This window comes from Lepisma saccharinum, chromosome 14 (assembly GCF_977018435.1).
Source record: "Lepisma saccharinum chromosome 14, izLepSacc3.1, whole genome shotgun sequence".
Taxonomy (NCBI): domain Eukaryota; kingdom Metazoa; phylum Arthropoda; class Insecta; order Zygentoma; family Lepismatidae; genus Lepisma; species Lepisma saccharinum.
In genome coordinates this window covers 63,138,571-63,153,382 of record NC_139242.1, presented here as the reverse complement: position 1 = coordinate 63,153,382, position 14,812 = coordinate 63,138,571, and the positions used below count along the sequence as shown (strand labels likewise).

Genomic DNA, 14,812 nt, shown 5'->3' with positions numbered 1-14,812 from the left:
CATATGGATGTTGGCTTGAACATGAACTGTTTCAGAGAGCTATATCACCAAGGATGGGCCTAATAATCGTGGATGTCTTTGGATACAAAGACATCATGGTTTCCTGATGGCTCATTGTCCTGACCATGTGGTATTGAAAATTTCCGAATTTTCATGGATATGGGTTCCATGCACTTTAAGGTACTTTAAGTGCTGTAATTCGTCCATATTATCCACTACAGGGCTATTTCCCATCACTTAGTGGATATTCCACATGTTAGAACACAATGGCTGCTCCTTTGTATTCTCTCCACTGGCCTACACTGGACCAAAACTTGGAGCGATGTTAACTATCCTAACTATCAACACAGAGTGAAATCAAGATGGCTTCCTCACATGTTAGAAGCTATCACAGTCTCATTGTCTGGTAGCCACGCCCATGAAGCCATCTGATTGGTTCACAGCATCTTGGGTTACTTGCCTTTATCTAGTACCTTGAGAAGTCCAATAGATGGCAGTCCAGTCAGGGCTAGTTCCACTGACTCTCACCAGATGGCTCTGGTGCTGTGAGACCGATTGTCTTTTGTCCAAAAACATCGATTTTTTAATGTTTTTGTGGTTTGTTTGCACATATAATTGTGACTTGGAGTTATTTTCAGGGAAAGCAAGTTAATTTGTGCTTGCACAAATGTTATCCTGAAAATATCTGTTTTAATAAAAAATTTGCATGAAAAACAACATGTGTTCTCTGAATCCTGTTTGTCCAAAAAAAGGATGTATTTTTGATAACCAATGAATTTTGGTCTGGGGCTTATTATTTACTTAATATTTTGATGTTTTATCATACTTTTACTAATTAGGCCTAATTTCTGTTAATCTTAACATATCTGGGAATGTCCATTCATATTAATTTTACCTGAATTGAATTGGCCTTGTACTTTGGTTGGAGTGGAGTGCTGCCTGTATGTATTGGGGATGTATACCCAACCTTTGGTTGGTTATAGTTCATCCTTATCGTCGCGATTAGGCAGAAGGAAGGCAACACAAAATTCGAAAAATAAAAATTCTTCATTTGTTAAAATTTCGAAGTCGAACGCTACGAAACTGTAAGTGTTCGTTTATATGCATTTTTGTTATTTAGCGTCACTTTTCTGCCATTTTGTCTAGTCGCGGCTATGAGGTTGAGTGATTATATGGTATTGATAACTGGACCCTCAGAAAAGACCCATTCCATTTTTTTTTTTTTTTTGTTAGAAGAACAAGTAATCTCTAAATCTTTTGAATAATGTAAAATTTAAATCGGCTTCCGTTTTTACGTCGCCAGGGGCCCCAAGTTTAAATCCCGGGCCTCCCCACTAGCATAGTGACAACGATGTCGCCTTGTAATCAGAGAGTCCCCGGTTTTAATCTCAGGTAGACACCCATTGCACAGTGATTCGGATTTCCCTTCAAACTACAGTCCAGCAGAATTAACTTCAGAGAAATGGCCGCTCTGTGAGTGATGCAACTGCGCTCGAGTTTCAGTTGGCCCGTTACAGCGGGAAGTCCCCCGCTCTAGCCAATTCGAGCGCAGTTGCATCACTCACAGAGCGGCCATTTCTCTCAAGTTTATTCTGCTGGACTGTAGATGTTCATTTCCGATTAGCCTATCTTAGCATACTTAAAAACGAACTTGTTTTGATCAAGACCAGTGCTGGGTAAGACCAGTGCTTGAAGTGAATGCGTGAGTGATGCTATTCCCACAGTTTAAAAAAATCTTCATAAGCATCCTCCCACCTGTTTCAGTGTCTTCGTTTGAACCATGCAAACATCCCCATGCCTATCCTCAAAATGGAAAACCACCTAGAAATTTCCACTTGGAGCACTGGGTAAAGGCATAGACATGTCCCAACTACTTTTCAGCTTGTCACTTATCCTCCCGGAAAAGGGCGTAAAATAGCATGACACATGATATGTTATGAAACCTAAACTTCCCATTGGTTATTTCGGTTGTTCAGATGCTTATGGGAAAGACTGCCTTCTTTCTCCCCACATTAATGCATGCATCTGTGTGTGTATGTTCAAATGCGTGCGTGTATGGCTAGTGGGAGAACTGGTCTAGACCCAGAATGCTGAGACATTTTTATTGCCTCGTTATGAACGTTTCTCTGTGACTGTCCTTTCATTCATTTCATCTTATACCCATTCATCCTCATCTTCGCGATTAGCCAAAATCGGCTGAAAAGTGAAGTAAAATAAAGTAAAACAAACCAAAAGTTGTGTATGAAGTAATCTGTTGTATAATGATATATGTTTGTGTTTTTAGAGCTAGTTAATTGTAATTACAATTTTCCTCTAGTGTGTTATTTATGCTTTGCTTAGGTCTTGCCCCCCCCCCCCCCCGAAATATTTAAAGAAATCGGCGCCTATGGTTACTGCAAGAATGTTGCACAACGCAAAATGTTCCAAGGCTTTCTCTTGTTACCGAAAAAGAAATTAATTGATACATTTATACTCAAGTCTACAAAAGGCTTTTTGTGATAGAACCACACAAACTCAATCTGACCAGTAGAAGCAGTCAAATTACCACGTAAATTAAGATTGATTACTCTTTTGCATGAATGGTTACTCTTTTGCATTTTGTGCAATTAGATTGATTCCAAATATTATTTTTTTTACAGTTTTTCACAACACACAATTACTTGGTTTCGATCTGTCAATCTTTGCATTCTCTGTCTTACTACATATACTTGCTCGTATTTTTTTACCTCTGGACTGCCATTCTGAGCAAATTGTCAGTTGGCCGATATTCTCCAAACTAGTTACCAAATCTAAGAATCTCGAAGTTTTTTGTTTTGTTTATGCATCTGTTCTTTCACAATGTGTTATGCGGGAAAATATTTTTGCTGCTTTGGCCTGCACTTAAGACCGGCAACTTTTGAATATTGATGTTGTACATCTATGGCTTGGGTTTTATCATGGTTCCCATGTGCTTGCTTTAGAAACCAAGCATCATGTTACAAAATTTCTGGTATCGGATCATGGTTGGTTACAGAACCACCTGCCCAACCAACATATGAACTTTTTCTTGTTTTTGAGATTTCCAAGTAATGTGTTTGCTCCGATTCTAAACCACCATCTTTGCCCCACCTCCACCCATCATGCCTTCCACTTCAAACTTGTCTTATTTGATCCAAATTTGACTCAGATATCGGCCTCCCCCAAGTGGTTGTGTTGTTGCCTTGTAATCAAGAGGTCCCGGGTTAGATATCCGGTGGAGGCACATGGCACAGTAGTTCGGATTCCACTTTAAACTGTAGGTCCAGTCCCGATTAGCCTTACTGTGCATATTTCATCAATCAGTTGACTCAAATATCACCATATTGGGGTTACTTTATAATTTCATTATTTCTCCGCAAGCCCTTTTGTACTATTGGGTTGGGTTCCTTTTGCCCTATTTATATCTTAGCGACATGTCTGTCTCTTCTCCCACCATGGATGTATTTTCTTCTTCACTGACTGCAGTACCTTGGGTTCAACTCCATCTACCTACCACCCCTTTGCTGGATCCTACCGGTATTAACTACAGGGTGAGTCAAAAGTCAGGAACATTAGGACTAATGTGTGATTCAGGTGCTGAGATGGTGCTGACAAAAGACAAACGTGTTGAAGTGGTACTGCTGGCTGGCAGTCGCAGTGCAAAAAATGTTGCTACAGAATTCAACTGTCTACACCCTGATAGACACCCAATCATGCATAGTGCAGTTGTGAAGTTGCTCCAATGCTTCAAGGATACTGGCAGTGTGCATGATCGATCTCACTCCGATAGACCCCGGACGTCATCTGAAATTGTGCCTTGCTGAAGAGGGTCAACATATTGAGCATATCATATAGACAATATAAGCTGAAGTGAATAACACTGTGGTTCCTGACTTTTGACTCACCCTGTATATCAATGCGTTGCTTCTTCCACTGGATGCTACTCCAGTTATACTGGTTATGTCAAATATTATAGTGCAATGAACCTTTTTAGGAACTCTCCCAAGTGGATAGTAGACCTCTTGATATTATTTTTTAATTCTTGCTCATGGTGCATACAGTAATTTCATTGAATTTATTAGATTTGGAATCTGTTTTACTCCTAACTTCCCCACGCACCTAAGAGGCTTTTCGAGAGTTTTGGTTTAAACATCTTTCCTTAAAATTGCCGTTGCTTTTATTTAAGCAAATGATTTTGTGCTGTTTTACGGGTGTTCCTCGAGACTTAATTTGATCTCTTTTACACTGAATCAGGACCCCTCTGTATACCTGTCTACTTATTTGCAAGATATTCATAATACATGGCAGGTTTTACCGATTGATTGTGTCACGTACACAAACTGCGTTGCTTTTCTTTGAAATAAAGGACCATAGATGGCAGCATGCAAGAGGAACAACGGTTATAAAAGATGCTGCATAAATAAGTTTGGAAAGTGGAGAACTTATACGATTGTAAATAGAGACAACGGAAAGAGCAGATGTGATGAAATAACGATTGTATATATTAATACTAATTATAAGGAAATAAATAAATAAGTTTAAAATAATAACAGGATATAAATAAGGAGAAAAGGGGAATTATCATTCAATAATGACATAAGCGATTAATATACAAAAGTAAAGAAGTCGAATTGCAATTTCGATTTTGCGTCTTTTACAGTTCCCACGAACTTAGAGTTTCGTGTGGCTTTTGGGTTGTTTTTTCCCAGGTGTAGCGCCATCTCACGGCAGCACCCAAGCACTTTTGGAAGCGCATACATTGTAGCTCCAAGTTAAGGTTAGCGCCGGCCAGGCGGCGATCTTTAACTAACCCCTTTCTTCTTTGTTTGTCTGGGAGATCGATTTTATTAATATTTCCGTCGATTTGAAAAGATCGATAAAGAAAAGAAAGAAGAAAAAGTACACAATATGTATTAATTGCAAGAAGAAGCAGCCTTAGCAATTATAAAAGGAAGAATCATTTATTAATTATAAGAAGAAGAAGCCTTATTAAGAAGAAGGCAATTTAATTATTAATTGCAAGAAGAAGAAAATTCATTAATCAGAAGAAGAAGATGCCATACTGATTATAAGAAGTAGATGCCATATTGATCAGAAGAAGAAGATGACATATTGATTAGAAGAAGAAGAGGCTACAAGAAGAAGATGCTATATTAATTATAAGAAGAAGATGCCATACTGATTATAAGAAGAAGAGGCCATAAGAAGAAGATGCCATATTGATTATAAGAAGAAGAAGCTCGAAGAAGATTGGTTAGAATTAATAAAAAATAAAAGAGAAGAAAATTACTGTATGAAAAGACTTCAAAAGATATTTAATATTTGTACATAATTAATCAAGAATATAGTACGAATTGTACCCTCAGTAGTGGGTTAAATCTGTTGTTTCTTTCCATATATTTGTAGCGTTAGTAACCCTGACCTGTACCCAGAGGTATCTCATTGTTTCTACCCTGTGCTAAGCTGGCAGATGCTTACGCGAGGGACGTGGTAATTGCACTGAAGAAAGACTTTTGGACATTATGCTTGAGGGACTTAGCATGTCTTCCAATCTTCACCTGATGGGCTATTTCCATCCTAGTTCAGTTTCTGCCTTTATTGCCTTGGCACAAAATTTATGGGCCCTGAAACCCCTACCTTTGTTCCTTTTGAGGTTCCTTTCTTCATTACGGTCATTACTCAAACTTCTTCCTCTACAGACTGAAATGGTTCAATCACCCATCTTGTATTTTTACCTACACCTTCCTTAGTCACTGCCTTGCCCCCATGTCCCCCCCCCCCCTGATCCTTCCTGTTTCCCTAAGATACCTTATACATACTTTTCCATTGTTCATGTTAACTTATGGGGAAAAGAAATCCTGGATTACTTGTCATGCTCAACAATACTTCTTCCCAAGTTTTGGTTGATTCACGAGAAACTGTCTCTCTCATCGCTAGTTCCTTCCAACTTTTGCATGAAACTCCAATTTCTCATAATGATGACGTTACCTTGTATACTGTTAATCACCATGTTTGTTTGGCTTCTATAGTGTCTCTTCCTCTCAAAATTGATCATTGAGCTTGGCCTGCTGCTTGGGTTTTTTATCATGGTTCCCATTGAAAAAAAATGTATAAGTTCAATTTGCAGCTTCCACCTAAAAATTAAGTTCTAATACTGAAAATTCAAATCTTCCAGAGGAAAAGAAACCTTCTTCCCCTGATTGGAAACACATTTAGACACACAGAGACTAGATACAATGTTAACCACACAAGGTGCATATGTCCTTCCCAACCACATCCTAAATAAGAGTAGGTAGTTTCATGGGCATCTAGGCAAATTGTACTTGATTTGAAAATTATTCTTCACACATTTAATCTAATTACATTCACAGTATTTTGCATTAATTGTTGCAATAACTAACCCAAAAAATATTTTTAATAACTAGCACAAAATACTAAATTCCATAGCACAAGGAATAACTTCGTTATCTTTGTACAAATATATATGGTGTAATTATATTTTTCTTTCTCATTATAGATACTTGATGATGGCACTGTGTACGGAACACCAGGTTACATGGATCCTAGTAGCTTTACATCAAAAGTAAGTACCATTTTCCCAGTTTTTATATCCCTTTTGTAGGAACTAATTGCTCATTAAACATATATTGTTATACTACTCTTTTCATGAAATTATATGGCCACTATCAAGGCCATCAAAGCTATCTTGTGTCCATGAGGGGTATTATAATCAGAATGCTGTATGACATGTTGTGAGTGGTTCCGAGTTTGGTTTCCAGGGGCAACTACTTGAAATGAAGTAGCAGCCTCCAGTCTTGAAAGACAGAAAAACAATGGTGATGGAACTCCATTTTAAAGCATAAGAAATAATATAAAACTTTCATTGGAACCATTTGGTCAAATCTTGTCTCTCAAAGTTTCTATTCAGCCTAGAATTCAAAACGAGTTACAAATACGTACCTGTTTCGAACTTTGTAAATATCTTCTATATTGAGTTTATATATGTACTGTTGTGTTCATTGAGGTATTAGAAATATATATATATATATATATGCATGTGTGTGTGTGTGTGTGTGTGTGTGTGTGTGTGTGTGTGTTTACATGGAAACTCCTACTTGTTCAGAAGTTATAAGCGAATTTCTGAGAACATGCAATTTTGATGTTGGGGGTGGAGGGGGCACAGGGGAGGAAGCAAGAGGCAGACACTTGGGGACTTTTCTGAAGATGCTCCCCCTAATGCAATCTAAACATCAGCCAAAATTTAGCGTTCATTTAATTGGTTATGGGTCAGGTGCTTTTGTGCCCTTCATTGACCGGGCTACTATCTCAGATTAGATAATGTTGATTGGCATTATATATACTATTTTTAGATGAAAAAGGAACTTGTGTTATTACATTATTTCTTTACTTTTTCAATTATATTCATGAATGAAAATTTCTGCTAAGGTAAGTGTGCCTTTCATATTCAACAATAACAAAATCGTTTAGGGTCATTCCACGTGAAATCACCCAATTGATAGAGAAAAAAGTTGCTTCATAGTCATGGATTTGCTTCATTTTTTAATGATAGATACTTGGTCCAATATGACACATATGTAATATTAGATTTGTCCAACAAATATTTTGAAAGTTATAAATTTTTGAAAATTTGAAGACGAACAAACGCACCATGTTACACAAAACATGTCATATCTCGGAAACTATGTGGAGTATTTTCATGATTTAGGTATTCTTGGAGAGGAGAAGGACAGTCCTAACAAGGACAGTCCTAACAGAAAAGGACTATATTACCACTGTTACCTACTCAGAAAGTAGAAAAATCTTTAAGTAATATGTTGTGATGAATAAAACACTCCACTTTGGGTAATTGTTTGATAGGAAATCCCAGGTTTTACCACAATGAAAATTATTACACAGCATATAATCAATATATATCAATCATAATATTAAAAAATCAGAAAGGTAATATTTTTCATAATAAAATTATACCACGAATTATAAAATGATGATATGAGAACACGGGCAACATTCTTTGCAACACATCGAAGAGAAAGTTTCAGAAACATGGATTTTAATACGATTGCAGGTGTACTTCGCCCCCTTTTAAAAGTAGCTCGTTTTCAGTTATGTTACTAATCATTAAAGGAATGCCTCGCTGCATGCGAAGATCGGGTGCCATGTAGGAATGTTAATGTGCGGTAATTATCATAAGACCTAAAATTTCAGTTTTCATGTATTAGCACCGTTTAATGGAATTATAAGTAACAAAATAATCTGTAATAGAGGCCTCTGGGCTTCCTCTTATCCCTTATTCCTGTTCGATCCCGACTTTGGGAAATGATTTCCAGACATTTTGGGATCCCGAGCAGTTTGGAACTTCCAAATGGTCGTTTTATAAAGTGGTTAATTCTTGATGTCTTTTGCATTGCAAGTGTCTTGACACTTCTCAGGAATTGTTAGCTTTTATTTCAGAAATGGAAAAAAAAGGGGAAATTACGTAAAATTTGCAATTTTCACAATGTTGGGAAATTTAATTTCCCGTTCCTGAAGATTTCCTGGCTTGGTCGGGAAATTGCAGAGTTTACCCATCCAGAACTTCGGGATTTTAAAAAATTCCCCATCCCAACCAAAAAAAATGTCCCGCATGCCCCTAGACTTTAGTATGTATTATTCTAACTCGTTGCTTCGCAATCTGAGACTTCTGAAGCACATGTAATTTGAGCAGTTCCTTTTCCATTGACTGATATAGTTTATTTTAATTCGCTTTTCTGCCTCTTTTGTCTAATCGCGAAGATGAGAGTGAGCAATGATATGATGATTTTGATGAAGGGACACTCACAAAGATCACCCATACCCAGGCTGGGATTCGAACACGGGACCTCTGGCATTGTGGCACGGTGTGCTAACCACTCTGCCACAGAAGTCGGCAAGTTCAATTTAGAGTCAAATATATGCGATGCAGAAACGCGTAGTGAGAATTTTGATTATTTAGTCACATTTACTTTTATGAAATAACGAAGCGAAAGTGTAAATTCATTAATGATTAATGATCTTGCAAGAAAATATCCAGCTTTTAAAGGATGGAAAAAACGAATATGAGGTAAAGTGTAAGGTGGCTGTCATTTCCCCCTGCTGTTGAAAGAGTGCTAGAAATGTTCGTAGCATTAAAGTCATATTTTTTGACCCAATACAAACTACCTAAAATTTAAATTCGGTTTTTGGAAATAAGTTAAAGCGAAACTTACTTGTTACATTTGCATTCACTTATGGTGATATTGCATTCTAACATTCAAGATTGTAAAGAGAGTAAAATTCTGTGCTTCAAACTATAGATATTCTTAGTTATGATCGTCATGTGTTAAATAATAGATTAGGAGATATCTTTCGTTGTTTAAAGGTACGAGGAAACTTTTTTAAAAATCATCAGAATTATGTGTGACCAAAGTCTTGGTAGGTTTTTTTAATATTGATTAAATTATGAGTAATGGCAAATGAGTTGCCTTTTTTTGCAGTGGCCTCTTTTTTCACCATGCTCTGTCCCCTTTTTTACATGTATGTGTTTGGTCACCCTATGCATAAAATGACCAAATAAATGAATCAATCAAACAGATTTTCTCTCTCGTATAATTTTGTCAATTCAATATCCGATTTAGTTGCTCAAGATATCCCCCTCAACCATAAAATGGAACATGAAATCAGAATTTGCATAATAAAATGTTTTTGCATATTGTCATCTCTTTTAACAAATCGTCGCTCGCTCATGTTGTTGCTAGTTATCTAGTTCTACAGACTGCACTGATAGTAATATGATGCAAAATAAAATTGTTAGCTTGTATCTTCATATGGGTGCAAATAGCAGGCAATGCTATTTACACATTTCATCAAACAAATAACGTAAAAATGAAACAGAGAGAAGATTTATGATTTCAAGACCAGAAAAGTGACATAAAATGAACAAGACACACAAACCTATTTCAAGACAAGACAAGACCAAAAAAAAAATGTCAGTTTGACATAATAATGAAACTAATTTGAGAAGTTACAAAATCTTAGTTATACTACAATAGCGTAGCAACATATCGCGAGCCCCTGGCTGAGATTAGAATGCAAGGCTCCATCCATTCTTTAAGTTTGAAATATTAATGTGAATCAATACACAGTCATCAAGGAAACGTCAGTAATTTATCATATTTATATAATAGCCTATAATGATAATAAATTTGACGAAAATTATATTTAATAGTATGCGACAGAGAAATTTACACGTGGCAGAGCTACAGTAACATGCTGCTGGAATTTTCATTAACCAAAGCAGTAGTAATAGTACAGTTTTTTAAGATGTTCTTTAGGCAGTAAGACACAACTGAAATATCCTTAAATATGCTAAACTTTTTTTTAGAAAATCAGAAATACAAACTAAGAATCTTTAAATTTAACCTATATATTATTTAATGAGTCGTTCTTTATTTCCACATTTCAAAATTTGTAGGATGTATATGTCACAAACCATGGCTTAAGAAGAAAATATCGAAGGACGCACATAAAATGTCTGTGTTAGAGCGGGGGAAAGGAGGTGCACTAAACCACAATCCTGTCTAGGGGCCCAAAATATCTACCTACAAGCTCTTCGACACAATTGGTTTCAACATCAACAAATCTTAAAACTATAGTCATTTGCCTCATACGTGTGAAAACTTTGGTGTATTCAATTGATACAGCTAATTTGACTTTTTTTAATTAGCAATTTTGACTTTGTTGCACATGAATTGTACCAGTTAATTTTGAATTTTAGGACTTCAATGATAATAATAATTGTGAATCTCATTTTGTTGTTATGTCTTAATGTTCTTGTATTATGAAATATTTGACACAGTAGCGTAACAAAATTGTAAAGTACGCATCCACAAGAAACAAATTTGGGTCCCTCAAGTACAGTCAGATTCTTCCAGAGAATTTATGTAATTACTTAGAATGGCTGGTTTCACATATTACAACATTTTTTCTTTGACATTTATGTATTCAAAAGAAGAAAAGACAAATACTTCCTTATCCTATCCCCCGCCCCTCTTGAAAGCTGGGTGAATAAAAGTCATGATTTTTATTTATAATTTTTGATATTTTATTTTAATATACTTTTCTTATTCTTTTTTAAAAACACGCTTGAAATTGCTTGCATGTTTTTTGACACCGTACACATACACATATTTTTTATATAGAAAGGCTATTTCTGATAAACGGCCCTGTAAAATATTTGAACAGTTCGATTAGAGAAAATAACAAATTACATGTAAACATGCATTTCTCTGTTTCTGGAAATGAACATAATGAACCTAATATGAAAATGTTTGTTGAGTGTGTTAATGAAACTATTATAATTTCAGTAACTTTTCTTCTAGTGAAAATAGAATATTCATTTCACATGAGAAATGAGAATTATTTTGACTTTTTCGGAGCCCCTTAGGCTTAGAGCTCCCACCTGCCTGTGATTTGACATATTATTCAAATTATAATGTTAAACTAGAATACAAAGTCAGATAAAAACAAAAGGTTTTAATTTTATTGCCCACAAAAATTAACTTTATTTTTCTCACTTCCATTTATTACTTTTTTCTTATCAATCTCGTGGGATGCTAGGCCCAGGGAGGTTGCCCACTTTGCCCACCCCTTGCTACGCTAATGGTTATACAACCTCAAGCCACCTGCGCCTAGCAGAAATTCAAATATTTTCATGCGTAGTGAAACATAATGGCCGTTGGCAACACTGACAGTAGTGCTCGCGACTGACTGCAGGAACTACATCAAGTCTCACGTAACTTCATAGGACCAGGGTAAACAGAAGAACCTGGCAGGCATCGAGGCCTGTGCACAGCTTTGGTGTGAAGCTCGCTTGTGCGATGTCGAACACCTGGGTTTGACGTGCATGTTGCATATTATTGTAGGCGCTGCTCCTCCAGGTCTTGTGCAGGACTTGCACCCGAGTACCACATGTTTGTATTGCACGAACCTTCCAAGCCAGAGGGGCAAGATTAAGGTGATGTCGTCAACATGTCAATTGGACTGTCTCAGATTGGTGCAACGTCCCATTCAGACAAGTCCAGATTTTCCCTGGAATCAGATGATAAGCGTGTAAGGGTCTGGAAAGAACGAGGCACATTCAATCAGGCCAAGAACATAATCGAACGTCAAGCGTTCAGAGGTGCCAGCATCATGGTGTGGGCTGGAATTTCAATGGATATCGCACCGAGCTGCACATCTTTAAAGGCGGTTCTGTGAAGTCCTAGACCCCATTGTGACACTACGCTGCAGCAGTTGGTCCTGAATTCCTCCTTATGGAGGGCATTTCTCATATTGAGTGGCCGGCATATTCCCCTGACCTTAATCCCATTGAATACCTTTGGGATGCCCTCGGGTGTGCTGTCTCTGCACGTTTACCTCCTCCAGCCAGTCTCGGAGAGTTGGAAACTGCCCTAATGAAGGAATGGCCATTGCTTGCATCTGCGATTGAAATCTTGGAAAATCGTAAAGTTTGTGTGAAGGTTCAGGGTGGTCACACACCATATTAATGTAAGTTTTGTTTTGATCACATACCGTATTACTGTAAGTTTTGTTTGGTTTGTTTGCCTTTAAACATCATTATGCTTATAACCCAAATGTGACGTCATCATGTACAGCCCCTGGCCAAATTATTAGATGCACCTCCAAATTTTATGCAAAATTTTAAGGATTCTATTATCTCGTCTAATTTTTTGTTATTCTCTATTTCTTTTATTTATATTTTATTACATGAAATATTACATTGATTACATGCGAACCTTAACAAAAAACAACAATTACTTGATACATTAATAGTTACAAATATAATTTCTTAGTGTGTCTTAACTGTTTTCTTGATTTTGCAGTATGGCATGAGGCTCCATCCTGCATGAATACGAACGGTTCTCCATTTGGGAATCATTCTCTTACTTGAGGTAGCAACTTTCTTCTAAGCACTTCCCTATACTGTTCTTGCCTCTCCTTGAACCAAATACAGACGTGCTGTACCTTTGCCACTAATGACTGACCAAATCATGTTTCACAGTCTGCACAACACAAGCAGGACTGTATTTTTCACCTTAACGTCTTCTCACAAACTGAGATTTATTCCCCAAGATTTCAAACGTGCACTCGTCACTAAAGCAATCAGATCTCCAAGAGTTCAAATCTTTTTCTTTGTGAGCTTTTGCCCAACGAAAACGTTACGAATCATAGCAGGGGTTAATTTTGGCTTCTTAGCAGGTCTGAGTGCCTTCAGGTTCATATCAGAGAGCCTACGCCTTACTGTTCTTTCAGATGCACGAACACCACTCTTTTCAAGTTTATCTTTAAGTTCCTTTGTACTCGCAAATCTATTCGTGAGGCAAATGTTCTTCAAACAACGTAAGGATCTTGGAGTAAAAATTGTTTTACGTCCACATCTGTCCTTCCTTTGTGGCTCACACTGTCCACCATATTCAATTTTCTTCTTTATTAGCTTCACCGATGCTTCCGACACATCAGATCGTCGAGAAATCTCACGATTAGAGAATATTTTTGTCTTTATTAGTGCCTTAATTTCAGCCATCTTTCTCGGTGTCAAGTCACTTTTTTTTACCCATGACTCCCTAATGTTAATAATTAAATTTAAAAAAACATACTGACAGTGTACAAAAACAATATCACTGCAAAATTTAGCACAAATACAATTCACTATTCGCAAGACATCCTCCTCTCAACTCAGCTTGAATTGAACTGCGGCATGTTCGCTCAACAACAAAGACATTTGGTGTTAGCGGTATTGTTTGTAACAACAATACCTCCTCTTTTCATATTGTTAATTACAATAATGAAAGTTCAGCCACAAAGAACCCTATTGCAACATTTTAAATGTGAATAGTAAGTGAACTGTTAAAATTGTCCACTGTGTCAAAATACATTACTATGTATTAATATTACTATTACAATTATTGTTATCAATGTTGTTCAAAAAAGTGCATTTGTACGTATTACTCGTATTTGCCAGGGTTCAAATAACATACAGGAAATTTTTCAGATAACTAATGGTGAATTTTGTATAATTTTCCCCTTCAAAACTATTATTTTAAAAAAAAATTGAGGTGCATCTAATAATTTGGCCAGGGGCTGTAACTTACGAAAAGTAATTATTTTTTTATTCATCTATATACACAATTCTTGTTTTATTTAATCATAAACACATTTGCTACCTTGATGTGCAATTTTGTGTTAATCAAGGCTTTACTTTTCCATTTTTTGTTGATTTTACCATCGCGTGCTTAACTTTTGGAAGCGTGTTTATCACAGGTGTCAGTATAGTGTGTATGAACTAATTTTTCACTGGCATACAGCTAAATTTTTGACAAATGGACCTAAAACACACACAAATTACCGCTAATATGAGTACACATAATATTGTTAGAAATGTTAAATAAGTGGGAGAAGCATTACTATGATGTTCATCCACTTTTAGTTTACAGAAATTGTACTAAGACCAGAATTTTTGTCCAGAATGCATATGGGTCAGTCCATACCAAATGTTCCAGCACTGGTTGCTTGACCACTTTCAAAATAGTGGTCCCAGGTTTGATACCTGGTGGAGGCACAAGTGGTTCCAGTCCCGATTAGCCTTACTGTGCATAAAGTGGACTTAAAACACCAAATAAATCATTCAATCAATTACTTTTAAAATATTCAATATTTTTGTTGATCTAACACTTATGCTGGGATAGGCTTCGTGAAAGCCTTGAATATAGATGGCAGTGGATTTTGTTACCTCCAAGAC

The 14,812-nt window shown here is 36.6% G+C and overlaps 1 protein-coding gene across 1 annotated transcript in view; it reads left to right on the top strand.

The window, feature by feature from the left end:
- Positions 1–14,812, top strand: part of sl (small wing phospholipase C gamma 1) — a 138,404-nt gene that overhangs the window by 90,839 nt on the left and 32,753 nt on the right. Inside the window, exon 15 of the mRNA XM_083135782.1 lies at positions 6,515–6,580. Coding sequence (XP_082991908.1) covers positions 6,515–6,580 — 66 coding nt within the window. The remainder of the gene's footprint in view (positions 1–6,514; positions 6,581–14,812) is intronic.